Consider the following 24827-nt stretch of genomic DNA (forward strand, 5'->3'; position numbering starts at 1 on the left):
GAGGTGGTGGTCGGGTAGAGCTAGGTTTTGTCAGCGTACATGTAAAAACTGAGGTTGTGTTTTCAGATGATGCCGCCAAGAGGCAGTATGTGGATTAGTAACAGGAGGGCACCAAGGAGAGATCCTTGGGGGACAACAGAGATTCAGGAGTAGGAGGAAAATCCATTATAAGTGAATCGTTGGCGAGTCTCTGAGTGACCATCTCTCTCTCTTGACCTTAGTCCTAAAGGTACATTTTGCTGGATTGAATCCGTGTCAACTTGTCTTACGGTCGCAGTTTAACTTAAAATATATTTCGAGGGATACTCTTCCCAGATGTTGTGCTAATTTCTAACTCCCTATGTTATGATCTAATTCCCTTTCCTGGAATTCCTGCTTCCATTTTAATACTGTCCCTCTCATTGCCTCTCCCTCTGTTCCTCCCGCTGACTCTTCATTCGGTACTTTACATTTCTCAGACTCTATGTCTTCTTCCCTTACTGTATCCTCGTCTATTTCCCTCCTTGCTCTGTCACTTCCCTCAGTGCCTCTCCATCTTTTTATCTCTTTTCAGTTTCAGTTTTTTTTCTATTTTATTCTCTCTCAGTCTCTCCCTCGGCCTTTCTCCCTGAGAAATAAATAACAAAAACCACTTTAACACGGATTTTCAGCAAACACTCACCTAAAATCAATAAATTGAAAGCCACTATTTCACTCATTGCTGTGAGTGAGACGAGGATTCGATCATTGGATTCCTCCCCGTCCCTCGATGAATATATAAGAGGCAATTAACTTCATAACAAGCAGGAAATAATATAATCGGTTGCACATCAGAGTCATCCCAAGTTAAATCGATTTTCCTGTAATATTTCAGGCACATCAAGAGCAAAATCCAGGAAAATCCATTTTCAGTTTCATTTTCTTTTTTATTCTCTGTCGGTCTCTCCCTCGGCCTTTCTCCCTGTACTTTTGCCCTTTACTCTACAGGTTCTCTCTCTCTATCCTTGTTGCTCTCTCAGTCTTTTACTCCACTTCTCTCCTTCATTTCTTTCCCGTATCCCTGCTTCACTTTCTGCCTCTCCCTCAGTCTTTCTCCCGGCATCTCTTTCCGTGTTGCTGTCTCCATCTTTCCCTCAGTCATTTCCCCATGTCTCTCCCTGTTTCAAGACCAACGGTGTCTTAAAGTGCTTAACAGCCAAAGAAGTACTTTTGAACTGTATTCACTATTACAATGTAGAAAACTTTGTAGCCAAAATGCGCAGAGCAAGTTCCCACGTGCAGCAATGTGATGACGAAATAATCTGTAATTGTAATGTTGATTGAGGAATAAACATTGACCTGGACAATGTGCTGCCAGGAGTTAAATTATATCCACCAGAAAGGGCAGGTGGGGTCTCTATTTGAAGCTTCGTCTGAAAGATGGCATCTCGGACAGTGAAGGACTCTTTCGGTAGTGGACTGGATTTTCAGCCTTGACTTTGCACTCAAGTCCCGCAGTGACTGTGACATGCTTCAAGAACAAGTACTCACCCTTTGGGCAACCAGCTGGTGCGTCGATGGTTTGTGATTCATCGAAAATATTTTCATTGCAGGGGTTGGGTGACCGTTCATGGTGCGCCTTTGTAGTCAGTACAATCTGCGCCACACGTATGGAGGGCTCTGCTACAACAATAAGCCTAAAATCCACATTATGAAAGTTAAAACCTTCTCCACCCAAACCCAAATGCTGCTTTACTCGATTCATGGGTTCGATTTGAACGGAGGGGTATGCCAGAGCCAACAGAACTGATGTAGCATTCCCCATTGGACAATATATACCCGTAATTTGTGCCTCCATTGGATTTAGAACCAAATCCGTGCTGGTGAAAGGCCATTGTCTGTACCTTTGACCTAATCGGTTCTCATCAAAGGTCTCGATCACACTCAGGCTAGGCTGGATTTCACTCTAGGTCTAACATTGTCAAAGGACAAGCGTCTGACTCACCACGTCACAATTTTCTGCTGGCTCTCAGAGAGCACTGTTGTTTGGTGTCAAGAAATGAGAAACAAGGCCACCAGAGGGCGTGTCAGTGAGACGAAGATGTGATGATTGGACTGTTAGCCGTCCCTCGGTGAATATATGAGGCACGTACCTTCATACCAAGCAGGAAATAATATAATCGGTTGCACATCAGAGTCATCTCAAGCTAAATCGAATTTCCGATAATATTTATGGTCCACCAAGCGCAAAATCCAGGGAAACGCAATGAATGGAATAGTGACTTTCAATTTATTGATTTTAGGTGAGTGTTTTCTGCTGAAAAATCGGTGTTTTTTTTTGTTATTTCTTTTTTTCTCATTTCCGTGTCCTCCCTTTTCAACAGTGACCTGCGGAGAGGCTGCGATTCACCAACCAGAGCAGGTGTTTGCACAAGAGGGACAATCGATTGAAATCCGGTGCAATGCATCAACAAGCAGTTCGGAGAGCACCCAGTGGTACAGACAACTGGAGAACCGTAGTCCGAAATTTATCATATATGCCTTCAACGGCAACAGCACTGATGGGCGGTTCACGCTCTTTATTGACCCAGCAAGAAGTTATAGCACTCTCGGTATTAGCAGAACCGTGGTTTCAGATGCTGGAGTGTATCACTGTGCAACGAAGCACTGTGAGACAAAGACTGAGTGCTCAAATACAATATCTACTGCAGACTCCTGCCAGAAAACCTCTACACGTCTACTTGCTCTCCTAAATGTTTTGACTCACATATGGTGTACAAGTGCATTCATTTCATCCACTCTAAACAGAATAAATTGTACAGGCTGACCTGAATATCCTTACATATTTATGGCATGTAGTTTAACATCTCTATTCATCCCAGAACAAAAGGGATATTCAGGCTGGGTTGAATGTGTTTACTCCTCTGCACGGTAGAGTTAAATAAGTTCCACCTATTCTATCGAAAAGAATTTTTACTGGATTGGAACTTCAAGCGCCAGAAAAGTCAATTTCAACAGTCATCATCCGAAAGAGGTTCTGTTCCCCTCACCACCCACTCAAGGACAAGAGGCACTAGCTGGTCTTTAGACAACTAACCGCTGGTAAAGAGAACAGACAATCAACAATATTACAGCGTGAGTGAAGAATGAACATTTGCAAACAATCTAAAAGCAGAAAACGCACGCAATAGAGAATTTAACGGGGTGGCTCTGACATTAATTAGACCATTCAATGTGTTGCTCTGATTTCATGTTCTCCTGATGTGAGTTGTGTTTCGTTTTCTTATTGGCATTTGAATTGCAAAGATGTAATGAATCTATCACTCGTTATTCTGGTGCTGCTGATATGTAGATACAGGATCTGTACTCAATAACTCGCAGTGTTGATTTTTTGCAATCACCTTGCTCCTGTGTCTCATTGTTTGGATGTTTGGACAGGTCGATATCTCTCGGACGCAGTGCTGCAGTCTCCCATTCTAGGACAGTGCTCTAGACTCCGGGGATTCGGTGCAGATAAATTGCAGCTATGACGTGTCCAATATTTACGCCCCTGCATTTGTACGAGCGGAAATCCGGTCGCAGACTGGACTGGGTAACAATGAGAGCATTCACTGATAGGGAGAAGAGTGGCTCTTTGAATTTGGACTTTCCACTGCGGAGAAACGGGGTTATTGAGAACATGGAGTGCGCGGGGCATTAATCCGGGGTACAGTGCGGTATGCTCGGTATTACTATGCGTTAGGGCCACACACTGAGAGGAAATGCGGCAGTCAATGTACAAAAGGCTCACTCCTGTTTGCAGTTCCGGGACAGCTGCAGCAATATCTCCAACACAGGGCAGGCAAGACGGTGAAGAACGAAAGCAGCAGAAAGAGGCAGTGAGCGAGGCTGCTGTTGGCAATGATAGCGCAAAACGTGTATCGAACTCCCAGTTGAGAACTGCTTTGATCAGAAATCTCCGTCACGTCGTACAGTATCGGACTGAGAAGACGGTCACTCAGTGAGTGCAGTCTTTAGTGTGAGGAAAGCTTTACCATTACATCATTGTGGGATTATATGCCACGGCCACTTTACTGAGTGTTGGTCTATTTCGTTCCGCTGTTTGGAGAGTCATTGAAAGCATCAACATAATCCTATTGGAATATTTGCGTTTACACGGAAGTATTCACACTGCGCAACAGTTACTTTCTGCACCTTAAACAAAGAAAAAACTGTCTATAAGAATGACATCATGATAACGCTAAAACAACTTTGAGTTTTGCGCTGAGAGGCCAAAGGAAAACTTCCCCTTGTGTATCGCAGTGTACAGTTAAGGAAACTCCACCCTGTGCTTTCATCTCAGTCTGCTGAGTAGTAGTGATTGAAGTATTTCTAGAGTCACATGTAAGCCAGGCCAGGTAAGGACGCCAGATTTCCTTTCCTCAAGGACTTTAGTGAACCAGAAAGGTTTTTACAACAATCGGTGATAGTGGCCGTGGTCACTATTACTGTATTGTATTCCAGAGTTGTTATTTGAACGCGTGTCCCCACAGCATTAATCTGGGCTTCTGGATTTCTCATCCAGTGACACCATTACACTACCGTCTCCCCCGAACATGGGTCACCTATATTCAAAACTACATTTTGTCAGCTTTGATATCATCTCTTACCAGGAACATTCAAATCGGTGGGTAATTCCTCAGAGGGGAATTACAGCCCTTTCTACAGGTATCTGTTAAAATTAGAGCTGGATGCCCATGTTCATTGTTCCTACAAGGCTCCGGAGTGTCATTGTGTTTTCCTCTCATATTCCCCTGTTTCAACTGATTCCCTTCTCAGCCTCAGTGAAGATTAATCCAGGGTGACGGAACGCCTCCTTTCATAGGGAACAATGACCGAGGCTCCGAGAGGCCGCTGCCCCCCTGCCTGACACTCATCAGCCTGATCACCTCTAGAAAAGATTTTCACTTATCTACACATTATATATTCATTATCAAAAGTGTACAGATATATTAGAATTCCCACCTCAACAGCCAAGGTTCATGACGTCCCGGAAAAGATAATGCCTTTTTAGCGCCCAGACTGGAATACTGGTAACTATGTTCAGAATCTGAACTTGAATCCACAATCTACTGATTCTGAAATCAGAGTCAAGTTACTTCAGCTACTAAACTGCTGAAAGATTTAAGGTAATATATTATACCTACAATTGTTATATCACATTCGGTAATGCAGTAGCTATTAAGCTTCCCTTTGCTAATATCACGAATAACAACGTCAAGAGCATAATTATAGAACGTTTGATTAATAGAAATTTCTGTTCACATAATCATTAAAGGTCACAGCAAAGATGGAAAATATTCATCTGAGAAGAACTATGTCCTCACTCTGAATAAAGCTATCCAAATAGAAAATGATAAACTGACCCCGTCCTGCATTTGGTTTCTTTCCCCGCATCACATCCTTTGCTAATTTGTGTAAAAGCTGCGAGGGCAGACTTTCACAACCAGCTATCGCTCCCTTCCTGTTATCTGGACCACACCCTTTCCCTGGCCCTAGGGGGCTTTGAACCAGCTCCACAGGCAATGCTCCCAGGAGCTGTACACAGGTGTATGATTAATTACTGAGAAGCGCCAATACGTTTTTTCTTCAATTGTTTCCCGATCCAGTTTCAGGAATCTTACAGCTATGGGAGTTTGAATGTACAATTCCAGCACCGGAACTGATAAGATGGGATTTTAATAACGGGCTGCCTTCATTCCTTAAGACATCGTTGTACAGAGTTTCAAATGTTTACAAAGACTCGGAGCCCAAGTTGGTCCCTTTGGAGATTCAGTGCCTCAAAGTTTTTACGTTCTGCTCACTTTCCGCAACAAGGAGTAAAGGAAATTCCTGGCGTTTCGACAATTGACTGGTTCTGATGGGAACCGATGGAGAAAGGAGCAGGGAGTCAAAAACGACATCCTTACGTCATGGGAACAAAGTCTATTTCCAACCAATCCAAAAGTAGCAGAACCACGTGACTGGAACATTATCCTTGCAGGTCACATTAACCGACTGATGACTTCGTTCAGATGCTCCGTGCTCTGCTGATGTGAGCTGGGCTTCCTTTTCTTACTGATACTTTACTTGCAGGAATGCATTACGCGACACAAATGAATCTACTCCCCGTCATTCTAGTGCTGCAAATTTGTAAGTATAAGGGGCTTATTCTGTAACCTGTAGAGAGTGTCTATTTATACACATGTTGCTCCAATTTCTCATTTTCTGAATGTTTTTGCAGGTCGATGTCGCTCGGAACAAGTGTCCCAATTTCCCACTGCGAGAACCGTACAGTGGGGGGATTCGGTGAAGATACACTGCAACTATGACATGTCCAACACTTACGGAATGTACTGGTACAGACAGAAACCTGGTCAGGGACTGGAGTTTGTTATAAACAGGTTCTCGTCTGGCAAAGAGAGAAAAGACCGATTCGAATTGGAACTTTCCACTGCGGACAAACGCGGCCAATTGGTCATTGAGAAGACGGAAAGCGCGGATACCGCTGTGTATTACTGTGCGATAGAGCCTCACACTGGGAGGAAAGGCGGCAGTCGCTGTACAAAAACCTCGCTCCTGGTTACAGCCCCTGAACAGCTGCAGCGACCTCTCCAATAAAACAGGGGAGGCAAGACGGTTCAGAACCAGTGCAGCAAACGGAAGCTGTGAGCTGGTCTGCCGTGGGCATTATGAAACCCTTCATATTGCGGCTTTGATCAGAGATTGTAACAGTCACAGCATAAAGTATCCAATAGGAGAAACAGTCACTCGCAAATCGCGGCCTTTGTTGTGATAAAACCTTCAATATTGATTACTTGCAGGATTATAATCAGTTGAGTCGATTTGGACATTTTACTGAATATGTGTACATGTGATTCTGCTCTGTGATGGTTGACCGAAATTTTAACAGTGATAATCCTTGAGTCTGTCGATCTTCCGTGCGGGAAATTATCTGTCAGGTCACACAAGCATACGAATAAGTAGCAGGAGGCCATTCAGCCCCTCGAGCCTGCTTCGCAAATTAATAAGATCATGGATGATCTGATCATAACCTGAAATCTGCATCCCACTTACCCCCGATAATCTATCACCCACGTCCTTAAGAAAAATATATCCACTTTTGTCTTAAAAATATTTAAGGCTCTGTTTCCACCGCCTGCTCAGGAAGAGAGTTCCAAGGACTCACAACCCTCCGAGTGAAAACACAAATTCCCCTCATCTCAGATTCAGATCAGGTCACTGGTTCACTGCACTGCTGATTTATCAAATGGCAAGAATAGATCAACGAATGCAATACCTCCAAGAACAAAATCGTGTCGGAGGAGTGGAACAAATGGAAGATGTGGCCGGGGACGCAGCAGATTGAAAACTGATAAAAGTCCGCGGCGATCAGCTGCAGCCGGAACTGATGGAGCGGCAGTAGCGACGGTTGAAGCTCCAGGAGACTGTGGGCATCCTGCACCTGGCCTGAATGTGACTGATAATCCGGGTGGGGCAGGGAGGGGCCAGAATCAGAGAAAGGTAAAGGGCAGAATGAAAACTCCGCTTGCCGTATCTGTGTCTATTCGAAAGAGTCTTTCGCAACCCACATTTTCCACATTGTTTTCCTATTTCAACTAATAAACAACACACTATTGAAATTTACGATTGGATCCTCTTCCCCCATCATTTCAGGTACCTTATTCCAGACGGTAAAACACCTAATGTAATGAATAAAACAGATCTTTCCCTCTCTGTTTTCATGAAATCGAAATGATTTAGTTACTAAATCTTCCGATAATAGAAACAATTGCGATTGAATCTGTCAAAAGGGCATAATTTTAGCATATCAATTGAGTCTCTCTTCCACCTCCTTCGTTACGTGCACAAGAATCCAAGATTCCCTATCATGTACCGTGTCTGCACTTTCTCCAAAATCTTGACATTCCTTCTACTTCGTCACACCCATGATTTGGACAGAAAGCTCCAGCGATGATTTCTGCAAAGTTAACACCAAGCTCCCACATTAACATCAGCATAGGGTTGTGTCTAAACAGCTCCAATTTAGACTCTTGGGTAACGTTGGTGCCTTGATATGCATTTCAATAAACCCTGGATCCAATCAATGGCAGAATCCGAGCATGGATTGAACCGAATTCACCAGGGGAGGGCGTCTAGTTCACGCATGGGCGTCGCTGAGTCATGTGGTGGAAACGCGAAAGCCAATAAGGAAGATTTCCTGAGTGAGGTCACAATAGGCCTGGCACCCTGAAGTGTGTGGGTGCAACAAGGAGCTGAACAGAGCACGGGTTCCCTCTCTCCTCTTCAACCTCTGGCTCATTCCAATCACATTCGGTGAGAGTTTAAGTCAGACATGTTTCTGATAATACTGGCGCCGCTGTTGGGCAGTAAATACTGGATTTAGTTAATCATGGCAGATTAGTAGATGAATGTACAGAGATTGCGATAGTATTTAAAACAATTAACGATCAGAAATATCCATATGATGGACAGCTGGGTAAATAGGAGGTTCCACAAACTCACGGTGCTACAAACAAATTGAGATCAACACTGTTTAACCGCTTGATATTTCATTCCTCTACCTCACAGGCGGACTCTGCTCTGATCCAGTAACTCAGTCCCCGGTCGCAATCACGGTGTCAGAAGGAGGTTCGGTGCAGTTAGACTGAATATACAGATCGGAATATGTACTACATGCAATGGTACCGGCAGCAGACGGCACAGCCACCAAGATGGATTATTACCAATGCCTTAGCACAGAAGAAAGATGAAATTTCAGGACGATATCTGGCGGCTGCTGACATGTCTCAAAAGAACGGTTACCTCAATATAAGCGAACTGAGTGTGGATGACAGGGCGGAGTATTACTGTGCAGTGTTAGATCACAGCTAGAACCCCGTACAAAACCTCAGCGGTTTTTGCTCCCGGGTTCCAAAGAAGGGAAACAGACAGGTCTATTTACTGCGGTTTTATTGCTCTGTTTGTTCTTGAACAAATCCACAGAGAAGCGGTTTTGCGAAATATGTAAACTTATCTCCATGCCTCCATTTAAAGGGGAAATAGCTCCGAACTTACCTGAATGTCGGTTTGCCAACAGAGGTAATGATGGGTGGATTGATCAGCTTAGTCTACATATTTCCACAAGCACTTTATTTAATTTTAATTTTATATATCATTATGTTGATTTTATTCTGGCTTTGGAAGCTGGTCCTTTCCGCTGGAAAATAAATCAGATAATGCCTTATAGGGAACGCAAGGACAACAAATTCGCGTCAACATCACCCTACTTTTGCTGCAAATGAACTTATATTCTTGAACCAGCAATTCTGCAATCCAGCTCCCGTGCATCTCTTCCTCATGTTCAGCGATGAAAGAATTGAGGGAAGATTTCAAGTATTTGTGGACCGAGAGAAAGGCTCTACCACTCTCACCGTTCACTCGGTTCAGTTCTCCGAATGTGTGGAATATATTTCCCATTGTGTGGAGGAGGGAATTATGTTCTCATAATTTTTGGAAAGGTTACAGGATGGATGAGACAAAACGCATGGATTTGCGTCCCTTGTTCCGAAAGGACTTGTGAAGGGGAATAAAGCAGGAGTGGTATCTTGTCGTGATAGGCAGTCAGTGTGTGACGTGTGCACTCTGCTGATTCCAACTCCTGACACTCCAAGAACACCTTACATGTGTTTTAGTTCAAAACGAGATTAGTAAAGATAGAGTGGAAATAAAGGCATCGATTGCAAGTTGAAGCGATATGTATTTTTAATATTGTTATTTCTTAAATTTTTCTGAATAGCATCTTATAAATATTTATTGTCGAGCAGCTCACTCCAGTATCGCATCCCATTCGATGATCCCAACCTCCCATTCTGCTCAAAATCAGTCAAACACTCCCCAGTTGATGCATATGGTCACTTGTGTTTGTCAAATTTAGATCAAAGTAGTATTCAGTCAGTGTATGGCCCCCTTTGTGATCGTTTTCCGAGCTCTAAGAATCAGTGAGTTGCATTGAAATAAGGACAACATTAACTATTAGGTTTCTCTGCTACAATTTAACAGGTCGAACCTGTTCAAAGAAAAACGGTGTGGGCGAGATTCTGTCTAAACAATGTGAGATTTATGTTTGTATCTCTTCAAAGGCCCGTATCTTTCAGCTCAGCTCAACATCAGGTAGAATGCACTGAGGGAACGCGGCTCTGCCGATTGTATCTCACATGTGAGAAAAGAAACAAATGTACAACTTGTGACGGAGGACGAGGGTGTGCCGCTTGTCAAATGAGCCGCATGAATTAGCTACCTCGCTGGGAACAGATTTACACAGTTCTGACAGATAGGGTGAAGGCAATTTTTGAATTGGAATTTGAAGTCTGTTCCTAATTCGCGCCAAAAAATTTTGCAAATGAAAATACAATACTGATGTTCACGATGCATGAACCATTGTGTGGCGTTTTGTGTTTATGTTTGTGTATGTGTACGTGCGTTACTTTATGTTCCTGAATGTGCTTTTGTGTGTTGGTGTGAACGTTTGAGTGAGTGCATTCTATTCTGTGCATGCGTGTTTGTGTGTGTGCGTGTGTGTGTGTGTGTGTGTGGGGGGGGGGGTGGGGGTGGGGGTGGGGGGGACTGCTGTCTGTGTGTATGTGCCTGTGGGCTTTTCTGTGCCTGAGTCTGTATGTGTCCATGTTGCGTGTGTGTATGTGTCTGAGCCTGTGGGTGTTTGTGTTGTGGGGTGGTGGGGTTTTCCATGTGCATGTGTGTTTCTGTGTGTGCGTGCATGTGCACGTTTGTATTTGTGTGTGTGTCGGAGTCTCTGTCTGTGTCAGAATCTTTGTGTGCATGCGTATGTGTGTGTGTCTGTGTCTGTGTATGTGTGTGTGTATGTGTGTCTGCCTCGGTGTTTTTCAGTGTGTGTGTGTGTGTGTGTGTGTGTGTCTGCCTGTCTGCCTTCAGCAATGTTTCTGTTTGCAATGCGCTGCTTGAGGGTCGTACAATACAAAGGATAACTCCCTCTAATCGCGTGTTGAAGATTTTTCAATTCCATTAATTCGTACATGAATATAAAACAAAACTCTCCAAAGATGCCAACCAGTGCAGTCCTGGGTGCGCCTAGTGTTATCCATTGCATCAAAATGACAATCCTTACTGGGACACATTGGCTGCATTAATACATTCACTTTTCACCTCATTGACAGAACGACAGAGAGAGTAAGAGAAAAGGTGACAACAGGATAAAACAATGGAGAAGGATGCCTGGAAAGCAGAGAACAAGACAGAGAGATAGAGAAAGAGGGGAGAGAGAGAGAGACAGACAGGGAGAGAGATAGAAATAGAGAGAGAAAGAGAGAGAGAGAGAGACAATCTGAAGATATCTTGCAGTAATTGGACACAACCAACACTGATTGGTGCTCAACTGGTTGTCAGTTATCAGAGATCCGCATGTCCTGTCCCTGAATCCAACCTCTGCTCTCCCAAGAAGTGAAACTTGCTCCTGATCTAAGTGTGCTATTTAATGTCGAGTTAAAACGATCAACATTCCTAAAATGATGATGACACATCCGTCCGAAATCTAAAGCAGATACCAAGTATTCCCCACAGTCCTTAGAGTTCTTGATGCCTGTTGAGAATAATTACATTTGGCCAGTATTTGCTGCATGTGTTATATTAAGCCCTGAACTCTGAGACTTCCCATACTCATGCTACAGGAACGAATGACTTTGGCTCAGTCCCTCAGGACCCGCCTGAATTAATGGTTCAGGAAGGGCAGGCCATCATACTGAACAGCAGTTACTCCACAAACCGGTACTTTCTGCTTTCTCTCTCTTCTACTTCATTCAACATCCAGGGGAGGCTTGAGATATTTATTGAAGAGATATGGCACGGGAGCCGTGGGGTGCCTGCCCAGATTTCCCGGACAGATTTCCTGCTCCCTTGGACAAAGAAAGTGTAACGACCCCATTCAAAGTCCCCAGGAGTCTTGTCCCTGCCGCAGCCATGTCCACCGGCCCACATTGCTACAGGAACTCAGTCAGCCTGTGCAAAAACCAGCAAGGCGCCCTCACATCACTTAACTGATCCACATCTGGAAACTTGATTGTGAATAGAAGACGTAATCGAAACCAACATCTAAAGTCCAGTCTGGCTGGATGACAGGTTTCTGCACTCTGGACGATAAGTAATTATAAACAACCCCATCGCACCATGTATCCAGGCTGTGAGTCAGTATTTTTCTACTTTTCAAAAATATACTTTCCTGATAAAGTTTGCAAAAATACTTGATGAAGCATTTGAAATTGAATATGACAGAAAGTTCCATAAAATTCAACCTTTCTTCCAACAGACTGCTCCACTCTGAGGGGCCTCAATGCAATTGCAATACTCTCGATAGTTACCATGTGCATTCCATGTCAGGCATACAGCCCAAGTGCAAAACTTTCGGATCTGATGATTACAGAAAATGCCATAAAATTCAGCTTTTCTCTATACATCCTGTTCCACTCCAAGAAGCCTCAATACGATTTCAACAGTCTTGATTTTCGCAATGTGCATTCCCTGTCAGACACACAGCTCAGGGATCCTATAACCGTTTGTTAGCGCCCCGTGTTCTGTGAGCAGCAATATTAATTGGAGCCTCTGGCACTGTCAAAATTAAATATTTCCTTTCGCTTCTCCCGCCTCACGGACTGAATCTGTTCATGGGCGAGTAAATCTATTAACAAGTACTACTTCACAAACAGTTAGCTGTTGTGAGAGAATAACGCCGGTGTTGCTTTTCATCTTGCACTCACTGGGACAGACCCAAGAATACCCAATTTCAAAGGGAGCAGCACTTTCCACTGCATGAGAATTACAATTTCACTTTCTTTCCCTTTCCCACTCCCTGCTCCGATGTCATTAATCGGAGAACAAAGGAGTTGCGAGCTGATTGGATGACTTGAAGCGTGATGGACGTGACAATTGATTGGATGTCAGCTGCTGTCTCTGTCAGGAACGAACCAATGGGCAAAAAGGCCGGATATTTCATCGGCTCCCGCTGTGCCTTGATAAGAATTTTTTTTAGGTGAAAGCAGCCCTCTCAATTTCGCCATCATCTCTCCGTGAAAATGTTGACTGTTACATTTTACTCAATGGTTACAGCTGCGGCTCTCCTCTCGGGTGAGTTCCGAAGTTATTTAACTCTGCCTTTCACAGCTGCCTCGTATATTGCATTTAATCGGTCAATCCGCGGGAGAACAGAAATATGCACATATTGATCAGAAGTGCAGAAAGCTATTCAGATCGCTCCTAAGCTTAACCCTGGATACTCTGTTGCAAATTGGACGAGCTCCTAAATCCCCCAGCCCCTCCCCCAATCCTGCTCACACCCACCCCAACCCCGCACACCCAAACACACATACACAGGCGCACGCTATTGAATGAGAGTGGAACACTTAAAGAGAAATATTAGGCAAAGGGAATCCACTACCCTGGATCCAATTTTAACTTTCAAAAATCCATGGCTAATTAGCATGCGGATCATTTGGAGGTTTTCTTTCACAGCCCAGTCAGTGCTGATGAAGATGTTGTTGAAGGTTTATCCAAAGACATTCTATTCATTAGACAAAGAAAGTTACCTTGCACTCTACGCTTTGGTGAATACATTTCTGTGTAAGACTTCGAATTTAATTCTCATGTGTGTTTTGCGGGTAACCAACTGTTAATGGATGAGAGACAGAGTGAAGTGAGATTGTTTAAGTTAATTGCTCCGGGGTCTCTTACAGGACATTGTGGAGGTGTCTCCGTTTCACAGACACCGGCTGAAGTCTCAGTAATTGAAGGAGATGATCTTCAGTTGTTCTGCAATTACACAGTTACAAGCAGCGACGTTGCTTACCTGTTCTGGTACCGCCAGAATCCCAGCGGTTCCTTGGAGTACTTGTTGCAGAGGAGCAGATACAGCGGGAAAATAGAGGGATTTCTAGAGGACCGATTTTCAGCGAAGCTCGATGAATCTACCCGAACCGTCCCGCTGGAAGTCTCTAAGGCACAGCTGAGGGACTTTGCGATGTATTACTGTGCGCTGAGACCCACAGAGATACAGAGCTGACTGAAGCCGTACAAAAACTGTCAGAACGTCGATCGACAGAACAGCGTGTTAGGGGATATTGTCGACAGTCGGGGATCTCATCTCAGAACCTTATTCATGATGATATCTCTTACATGTAATTAGAATAAATGCATCATTGTACTCTTCTTAAAATACTTTTTATTAATGACAAAATATACAAGTACAGTTACTAATGAGAAAGGCCTTCACAGAAAGACATAAACAACAAAGTAGCATTTTAATCAGGAAACCCAGAGTGGGTACATATGGAGAATGGCAAAGATCAGCGGCACTGGCGCCAGTAGAATGGGAAAAAATGAAAGTGATTGTTGCGAATGTGAGTTGTACCTTGCTCTTCATGGTGCAGATTATTAAGGGAACAATCTGCAAGCAGAAGCTGTGAATTTCCAAACTTCAATCCAACTGTTTGATGTCCTGGTAAGTGTTATACAAGGCTCGACATTCAGCATTGATGAATTTCCCCATGAACAATGGCTGGAGATGATCCCACTGATAATCCGATGATCGGTTTTCATCTCGTATCGTGTGTGCGTCAGTGGTGGAGGGTGTGAATTTTTGTGGATGTCGTGTCAATCAAGCGGGCTGTTTTTTCCTGGATGGTGTCAAGCTTCTTGAGTGTTGTAGGAGCTGCACTCATTCAGACAAGTGGGGAGAACGCGCCCACACCCCCAACCAGGATGTTCCCAACACTGTCAAAGGATTGGCACCTAGATAACACAAGCTGACAAAATGTGTGTTTGAATGGTGCCAATGTCCCCCATTGTCACAGGAGACGAAGACATAAACTCAGAAGGAAAGTTAAAGAGAGACCAGGGGCGGCATTTATCCTGAAGAACTGACATTATTCACTCTCTGCTCAATGTCCGCCCTTGCTGGTGATTAGAAAAGTCATTCACCGTTACTGTGGAGCGTTCAGGATAGATCAGAACTGTCTATTCAAAATGCACTGCTACATACAATTAACTATATCAGTAAGAGAGATGGATAACTGCACCGTTCACTGGTTACAGTTAATCCTCTACTCCGATTTCCTCTCGCTCCCTCTAAGCTAAAATTAACATGTTCTTTGTGATTAAAACGTTCGAAGAAAAGAAGGATCTTATATTTTTCCTGGAATTAATGACCTGAAGAATCTTCATTTAACAATTTGAGATGTTGCTGCACAGACAGTAACCAGAGCAATTCCTCGTTTTCCCTGATGATTTGACATTGTCACAAACGGCTATGCCGAGTCATTTCCTGTCTACGTGTGTGACAGGTTTAAATAGCTCAGTCTGTTGCGGGGCTGGTGGAGAAAGGGTCTCTCGCCCAAATGGCCACTCGCAGACAATGATGTATTTCCCCGTGTCTATGAGTCTGGTTTTGGCCCTCTCTGTGCTGTGTAACTACATGTGGAATCAGATTACAAAATGCACAAAAATCAATAATGGGTCCGGTTAGTGACATTTGTAGCTGTTCAATTTCTCTTCCAGCCGACAGCGTTGGCAGCGATTCTGCGCATCAAGACAATCCACTAAGAACCGTGAGGGAAGGTGAACCGGTCACACTGAACTGGACTTTTACAACAGCGGATACTGACCCTTAACTTTATTGGTATCGGTAATTTCTCGGTCAGAGTCTAGTGAACATGCTGTGGATCACCAAATACAGTACATCCCCAGCCAACTTGGCCAAAGAGCGTTTCACAGCAGGGCTGAGCTCAGAGGGGAGCGCGGTTTGGTGGAGAGTTTCTATGGCGGAGCTGTCAGATGGAGCCCTGTATTACTGCACTCCGAGACCCACAGCTGCACAGCTCAGTCCCTGCCCGGTACATAAACAGCAACACTGCCTGTATTTAGAGCAATGCCCGCCTGGTGATAGTCGGTATAGGAGTGCTCTTTAATGGAGAAGAGATTCCCATAGGGAATCTCCATCTGCTCAGAATAGAGGAGTCGGATTTCAGTTTCCTTAATGAGGAATGGACAGTAGATTACCGGGCAAAGTTTAATGGTTTAATTAACCATATACTGTGTTTCAAATTTCAAGATGTCGCTATTCACTGCACATGCAGTTTCCAGTACTGTTTGGCATTTCACTGTCACAGAGATCTCAAAGGAAATATATCCCCCCTGTGTATCTCAGTCTTATACGTAATTTCTCTCTCTCCTCCAATCACCACCTCTTTTTCTCTCTCTCTCTTCTCCTTTCTCCTCTCGCTTTGTCTACTTGTTTCTCTCTGGGTCACCCTTTTTCTCTCGATATCACTTTCCTCCTATCTGAATCTCTTCTCATGCTTGGGTCATTCGTTCCTTTTATTCATTAAGTTTAAAAGTGAAGTAATTCCTGGAAGTGATGTGGCCTATTAATCACATGTCCTGAATTAGTCAAAAAGATGGAAATTTCTGACCTAATTCAACTGTGTTTGGGGTGAAAATTCTTCAGCAAATGGCTCATAGAGCCTGGTTGTGTGCATCAGAAGCCTCTCACACGGCATTGGAAAAGGTATGACGGCATAGACCCACATACAGACAAACGCAGAGACGAAAACACAGAGAAATACATAAAAGCACTTCCAGATGCACACACAAAATCAAACACGTACTCTGAAGTGCACAAACTCAAACACACACGCACAGGCGTACAAGGACACAGATAACCACACATACACAGAGAAACATATGTCTATAGAGAGATCAATTAAAGGTCAAACTGTCTCTCAGAGGAGTTACGGATCATACTGTCTCCCATGATCAATTAGAGATCAAACTGTCTCTCAGACCCATTGAAAATCAATCTGTCCCTCAGATCAATAAGAGATAAAACTGCACCTCAGATCAATTATTCATCAAAATATATCTCAGATCAACTAAAAATGAACTGCCGTCGGATCTGTTAGAGACCAAACTGTCTCTCAGGTCAATTAAAGATCAAAAACTCAGAACAATTAAAGATAAAGCTGTGCCTGATAAATTCGGGTCAGAGGAGTGGAACAAACGGAAGCTGTGGCCGGGGATGCAGCAGATTGAAAACTGATAAAAGTGCGCGGCGGTGATCAGCTGCAGCCGTAAGTGTTGGAGGGAAACAGCGACGGTTGAAGCTCCAGAAGCCTGTGAGCATCCTCCACCTGTTCACACATCAAATGATTGAGAACAAATAGTGCGGGAGGGGCAAGAAGGGAGCAGAATCATAGAAAGTTAGGGGACTGAATGAGGACTCCGCTTACCGCACCTGTGTCTATTTGAAAGAACCATCCCAATCGCCTTTCACACCCAACATTTTCGACGTTGTTTTCATTTTTCAACTTATAACAATTCCGTTTTGAAATGTACGACTGAATCTTCTTCCCCCATCATTTCAGGCACCGTATTCCAGATGGTAACACATACAATGTAATAAATAAAACCAATCTTTCCCTCTCTATTGTTTTCACGAAAATCGAAATGATTGGGTTATTGTATCTTCTGATGATGGAAGAAATTACGACCTACTTTCAATAAAGGGCAATTTTTAGCACATCAATCGAGTGTCTCTTCTGCCTTCTTTGTTACGACGACAAGAATCCATGTTCCCCTCATCTGTTCGCATAAAGGCTCCCCATCTGTGATACCAAGCTGATGTGCAGCGTCCGCACTTTCTCCAAACCCAGCAATGATTTCTAGAGATTTAACATGACGTCGCAAAATAAACATCAGCTGCAACAAAGGCTGTGTTTAAACAGCTCCAATTAAGATTTCTGGGGAACGTTCGTGTTTTGATGCATTTCAATAAGCCCCGAATCCTCTCAACGGCCGCATCCGAACACGGATTGAACTGCATTCAGTAATGGAGGGCGCCAAGCTCAAGCAGAGCGTCACTAAGTCAGGTGGTAGAAACGCCAAAGCCAATAGGGATGGTTTCATGAGTGAGGTCAGAATGGGCCTGGGCCCCTGCAGCCTGTGGGTGGAACAATGACCTGAACAGAGCCCGGGTTCCCTCTCTCTTTCTCAATCCTTGGCTCATTCCATTCACATTCATCGTGCGAGATTCAATCAGACATGCTTCTGATAATGCTGGCGGTGCTGTTGGACAGTAAGTATTGGATTTAGTTAATCAAGGCAGAATCGTAGATTATTGTACAGAGTTTGCGCTAGTAAGTAATACAATTAAAGATCAGAAATATCCATATGATGGACAGCTGGGTAGATAGGAGGTTCCACAAATTCACACAGCTACAAACAAATTTAGATCAATACTGTTTAACCGCTTGATATTCAATTCCTCCACCTCACAGGCGGACTATGCGCAGATCCAGTGACTCAGGCCCCGGTGGCAATAAGGGGGTTCAGTGCAGTTGGGCTGCGAATACACAGATCGGAACATGGAGTACATGCAATGGTATCGGCAGCAGACGGCACAGCCACCAAGATGGATTATTATCAATATCTTAGCACTGAAGAAAGAGGTAGTTTCAGGACGATATCTGGCGGCTGCTGACAAGTCTCAAAAGAACGGTTACCTCAACATAAGCGAACTGAGTGTGGAGGACGGAGCGGTGTATTACTGTGCAGTGAAGCACAGCGTCAGATCACCGCTAGAACCCCGTACAAAAACCTCAACGAGCATTTACAGCTTTCTTTTGTGCCTTGGCCAGCAGGAACAGTTTGATCCCGGGTTGCACAGAAGCACAAGAGACAGGCTTATTTATCGCACTTATCCTTGCCCAGATCCACAGAAAAGCAGCATTGGGATTTTTTTTTTAAATCGTGGGATGTGGGCATTACTGGCTAGGACAGCATTTGCTCCCATTCCTAAACTGCCCCTTGTTCAGAGGATATTTAAGATTCAACCACGATGCTGGGCCTAGAATCACATGTAGGCCAGGCAAAGGAGGCAGATTTCCTTCCCTAAACGACATTAGTGAACCAGATGAGTTTTTGCGACAACGGACACTGGTTTCATGGTGGTGTGTTTGGACACGGTCATCATTAGACTTTCAATTGAATTCAAATTCCTCCATCTGTCATGGTGGGGATTCGAACTCGGGTCCCCAAAGAATTAACCTGGGTTCTCGATATCACCAACACAGCACGAATACCACTGCGCCATAACCTCCAAAGCGGCGAGTTCATCTCCATACCGGCAATTATACAATAAATAGCTCTGAACTGACCCGGAATATCGATTTGCCAACAGATGTAATGAAAGCTCTCAGACTTGCAGCTCCTATAGCTAATAATTAGGGTTATTCTTACAGAACCGTTAACTCAGGTGGACCCAGGGCAGATTGGTGGATGGTTGGATTAATCAGTTTTTTCTACCCATTTCCACAAGCACGTTGTTTAATTTTCCTTGTATATATCATTACGTTAATTTGATTCTTGTTTTGACAGCTACTCCTTGTCGCTAGCTTAAAAGAAATCAGATGTCGGTTTATCAGGAACGCAAGGACAATCATTTTGCTTCACCATAACTCTACTTTCGCTCCAAATGAACTTATATTCTTGTACCGGTAATTCTCCAATCGAGCTCCCGAGCATTCGTCATCATATTCAGTGATGAAAGAGCTCAGTAAGATTTCAAGTTTCTGTGGACCGTCAGAAAGGGCCTGCCACTCTCACAGTTCACTCGGTTCAGTTCTCAGATGCTGCTGTGTAGTGCAGTGCGGTAAGGCACGAGGAGACAAGGAGGTGAGGAGATTGTACTAGAACTCACTCACCAATGTGCCTGGTGAGAAAATTAGGACATGGGTTTTAGAAGCGAGAGTGATACAAGTCAATTCTGCAAAAAAATCAATTCATCATCCGAGTCATTTAATGGAATAAAAGTATTTTTATTATTTACAATAACATAACATTCAGATTAATCCTCTGCACAAAAAATAAAACACACATGGAAAGGATCTTCCTTCGTGTGGGACAATCTAGAACAAGGGGTCAATGTTTAAAAAGAAAGCGTCTCCTATTTAAGGCAGAGATGAGAAGACTTTCTTTCTCTCAGAAATTAGTGAGTCTTTGGAAGTCCCTTCCTCAAAGGGCAGGTGAAGCGAAGTCTCCAAATGTTTTCAGGGTATAGGTAGATCGACTTTTGATAAACAAGAGAGTGAAAGGTAACCCGGGGTGAGTGGGAAGTTACAGTCAGATCAGCCATGACCTTATTGAATGGTGGAGCAGACCTGAAGGCCTGACAGGCCGACTACAGCTCCCGTTTCCCATGTTGGTCTCTACTTGGAATCCTGAAATTTGATTGACACCCTTCTTTGATGATATGGGTGATCGCATGCTTTCCATCCTTCTGATATAAACAATCACAGCATCATCTGTTGCCGACTAGTGAACAAGAAATTAATCTATTTATGCACGTCCGAAAACAGGCAAATAATCTGGGAAGGAATGCTAATCAGTAAATGTAACAGAAGCAATACAATGAAAAGAGAGAAGTTACGGTAATAATAAAACCAAAGCCATAAAAACCATGATAATGCAGCAATATCATGCAGCAATATTCGAGAATGAATTGAGAGTCGTTGTTTTACAGGCGAGATTCCACTGGATGGCAATCTTTGGAGAAAATTTAAGAAGCCGTCAGTTCCTCGCTGTGACAGGTGACAGCTGGAGATTACAGGAAATATTTCGGCGCCACGACACGTTACTGCAAACATGAGTATATATAGGGCAAGAATTGATAGATGAATTACAAAAGAGACTTAGAGATGGGTGCCTGTAAATCATCATATTTCATGGTCCAATGTTATTGCATAGTCTGAAGTAAAAGGTTATCACAATGAGAGAGAGAGATAGACAGAGAGAGAGACAGGAAGAGATCAGTCCATCTTTCCGTGACCGAATATTTTGGTTACTATTAGCCGCAATCTCAAAGTTTCTGGGAAATACCTGGACATTCAAATCCCATCACTCCGCAACAAGGGTCAGAGTGTCAACCCTTTCTGGCAGAGAGTTAAAGATTCCCATTGCCCTCTGTGTAAATCATGTTTCTCACACCACAGCAACGACTGCACTGGAAAGGTGCTTCCTTAGTGCGGAACGTGCTTACTGACACCCTGAGTCTGTAAAAGGCGATTTCTCTTTCCGAGTGAGATTTGATTTCAGGGTTAAAATTTAGTTGGCCCCTTGTTTCCAAGGGGGCCGGTAAAGTTTATTCATTCAAATTTCCTCCTCTTTATTTCAATTATTTTTCCTGGATTGGGTTGATGAGGGGACACCAGCTCCTGGGATTACCAGGATCCTGTCTCCGGTATAAAAACAAATTCTGTCCGCTCAACGGGACACCTGTAATTTGTTGGAAACAACAATTGGGAATTTATTGAGGAGACCCTGACGGAAACTGCCTCCTTTTCAGGGAGGATCAGTGATCAAGGCGCCTAAGTCAGTCATCAGCCTGATCACCACTATGAAAGATTTTCACTCATTTGGCTAAAAGTGCAACCCTGTGTTTGTCGAATTTTTCAAACTCTGTATTCACTCCCTGAGCTACTTGCATTAATTTCCATGTGTTTTACAGCGCCAACGAATCTTATATCAAGGCTTGATTGCCTAGCCAGAGAGGTAGAGATAGGTACAAAGAGACACTGAGAAAGTCAGAGACAGAAAGAGAAACAATCAGAGAAAGAGAACCAATCAGAGAAAGCCTCCACAATGAGAGTCATAGGGACCTTCCCGAAACATCATAACAGAACACAACACTCAACAAAAAGAATTGAGAATCACTTGCGGAGTTAAATTAATGAATTTTAACTCGCATTTTTACTAAAATCGACCTTCAAAAATCTATTTGATCACTTTTGTTTAATTTTTGGCTTTTGATGCAGTTTCCGTGCCTTCCTGTATTATTGAACAACGGTTCCCCATCTCTCCTGTCAGTTTGCTGTGGTCTTTGACCGTGGCCTGTTGACAGGGTTTATTTGATCAGAGTGTGTTGCTGGGCCAGAGACAGTTTATACGAAATGAGCAAGGTTCATCGGGTAGTGACTGACACTAGGTGGGACAAACCCCAAGTACAAAGTTCTCCCAGTCACTACTGAGCTTCGGAATGTTTCCTTACTTTTGGAATGTTTCCTGTTACTATTAATAATCCCGAGTTTGCTGACGATAATGAACAGGCCAGGATTACATCCCCCCCACCCACACCCCTCAACCCCATCTCTAAAAGAGCAGCCATCACCCTATCAGGACACTGACTGCAGTCCAGCTCGGGGTGTTTCCATTCCATGTCAGGCAGCTCACCACCGACGGATCTCACAGAACCAGAGAGACAAGGAAGTGAGGCGAGAACATCCTGAGACATGACAGCAAATTGTTGAGGGTGGGGATTAAAGCAGGCGCTTTGAGACTTGATTCTGTGATGATCTGTTGATCGGATTGGATTCTGAAGTTTGTTTTCTCGGCCGCTCCTGGAAATAATTGGTGACAGTTTGATCCGAGGTGAATGTGGATTTCCTCTCGGTTTGTGTTTGAGCGGCTGACAGCGCCGATGAACATTATGGCTGCACCTGCCCGAGATTCGATACAAACCTCAATCGACAGGAGCTCCTATGCACAGTCAAAAGGCAGTTTTTGTACAGGGATGAGGCTGCTTTCCATCACTGTGTGTCTGAAAGCGCAGTAATACACGGCAGCGTCAGTCAGCAGCAGACCCGAGATGCTCAAACTGGTGAATTTATTCGAGGTCTGGAACTCTGCAGAAAAACGGCTTTGAGCAAAATCTGTTTTATCTTCACCACCGCCTGAGAATTTCCGCAATATAAACTCAGGCTGGATATCTGGGTGTTGCCGGTACCAGTATAAATAATAGCTGTTCTTTGTTGTATCATACGTGCAGTTTAAAGTCACCGCTTCTCCTTCTGTCTTAACATCTAAGGACAGCGGCTAAGTGACAGAATCTCCATGAATCACATCTGAAAAAATATGTTCAAACAGAAAAATGTCAGATAGAAAACTGTTTAAGGTTCAATTTAAGGCATGTTTTTAAAATCAGTGAAAAGATGAAATGTGTTTAATCCACAATTACCTGTCAGAAATGCTCCCCACACAACGCAGATGCTGAGGAGCCGCATTGTCGTTGTCCGCGCTGTAAAAGGGGAGTCGGATATTTGAAGACACCCGTTCTAAACTCCACCCTCAATAATCTGCTGTCATGTCTCAGGATGTTCTCACCTCACTTCATTATGTCCCCAGTGGTGCTGTGAAACCGGTAGGTGGTGAGCTAGCTGCCAGTGAATGGAAACGCCCTGAGCTGGGATTCCGTTACTGGCCTCATAGGGAGACTGTGTCCGTTTTACAGGAGAGACGGTGACAATTAAAGCAATGTCTGGATATTTCAACTGTCAAACACAGAATTTTTCATAGATTTGTTTTTTTTCTGGATCAGTTCGTTCACTATAATTCTTTTAGTCTTACTGCCAGGACACCAGCAACCGTGACTCCAGTGAGATATCCCCGATGAACCACTTAACCAGTAACCTGGCTATGATTAAATATTTTGTGGAGTGATTTCTAATATTAGAACAATGATACCGGTTGTTACCGTGCAAATACTTGAACAGGCAAAATACTCTCCTAATGTAAACAGATATTGGCTCACTGCTCCCTTCAGTTTAGAACGATTAAATTCTATTTGGTTTGTTGTAGTCCTCGTTGTATCGTTACTCATTTACTTAATCAGCCATGACTCTCAGATTTTAGATTTGCTGTGAGAGAGAATGGCGGGAGCGCCGAGTTTGCGCTTTTCAGAATTTTGACACTCATCGGCTCAAATGTACGGGGCTAAGCTCAGAGAGCATTGTTACAGTCCCCAGCGGACGTGTAAAGCGATACCCAATTAAGTAGAACTCAACGCCAGCCCCCAGGAAAGCCTTTCCATATAAATTTCACTCATAGTGGAAATAGATATGGCGTCGAAATCGTTCCAGTCAAAAAGTTCAGAAACAAGACCTCAGGGCGGGTTTTGCATTTACATTTTCATATTATTTCCCATTAGTTGTACCTTCCACTCACTTACTCTGCCCTCTGCATAATAACTGCTTCCAACCCTTCTATATGCAATTTTTTATTATGATCATACCGTCTCCAACCTATTAAGACAAGTTGATTTCACTTATTAAACTTCCATTTAATCCAGTGTTTTTAGATCACTGCTTGTGCTGTAATCAGCAAGAAGTTTGCTGTGATCTGCCGTCCTCTGCTGGATATTCTGTAAGTGTTCAGATGTCAATGGATAGAGTTTGAAAGATTGATCAGACAGTCCCTGTTTGTGAGAAGCTGCTGTGTGGCAATTCTCAATTCATTTTCCGAGTAGAAACAAAGGTTTTATATCATTAAAATAAAGACTGGAAGAAGGAGTGTTCAGTAATTCTGTGTGAACTCTGGAAACAGGCAGCAAAAAGAGACAGAGAGGACAAATAAATTGAAAGAGGCACGGTCAGTTAAAAGTCTTTTGCATCCGCATAAAACCCATCACATTCCTACCCCTCCTCAGCACTGACCAGGAGTGATTTTAGACTCCAAACATTTACTCCGCATCTCTCTACGCAGATGCTGCCGGAGGTACTGAGTTTCCCCAGTAGTTTCTGGTTTCGTCAGTTAAAGCTCCATAGCTGCATTTCTGAGATTTATCTTTAGTTCAGTTGCGAAGTGAAACCATAAAGCAATATCGTCTGCAAGTGGAGTTCACCAGTTCTTGTTACGTTTTGTGTTTTATTGCACTTCTGGAAAGATACCTCGGACCCTCGCACCGGAGGTTGAATTATTGCTTCCGTTTGCCATTGTGAGAA

General features: G+C 43.6%; 1 protein-coding gene across 1 annotated transcript in view; it reads left to right on the forward strand.

Annotated features, from left to right (window-relative positions):
- The first annotated feature begins 8664 nt into the window (after window positions 1-8664).
- Window positions 8665-24827, forward strand: part of LOC121270132 — a 152094-nt gene continuing 135931 nt past the window's right edge. Inside the window, exons 1-3 of the mRNA XM_041175449.1 lie at window positions 8665-8866; window positions 8983-9078; window positions 13737-14037. Coding sequence (XP_041031383.1) covers window positions 8665-8866; window positions 8983-9078; window positions 13737-14037 — 599 coding nt within the window. The remainder of the gene's footprint in view (window positions 8867-8982; window positions 9079-13736; window positions 14038-24827) is intronic.

The sequence above is a fragment of the Carcharodon carcharias genome, chromosome 27 (assembly GCF_017639515.1).
Source record: "Carcharodon carcharias isolate sCarCar2 chromosome 27, sCarCar2.pri, whole genome shotgun sequence".
Lineage (NCBI taxonomy): Eukaryota > Metazoa > Chordata > Chondrichthyes > Lamniformes > Lamnidae > Carcharodon > Carcharodon carcharias.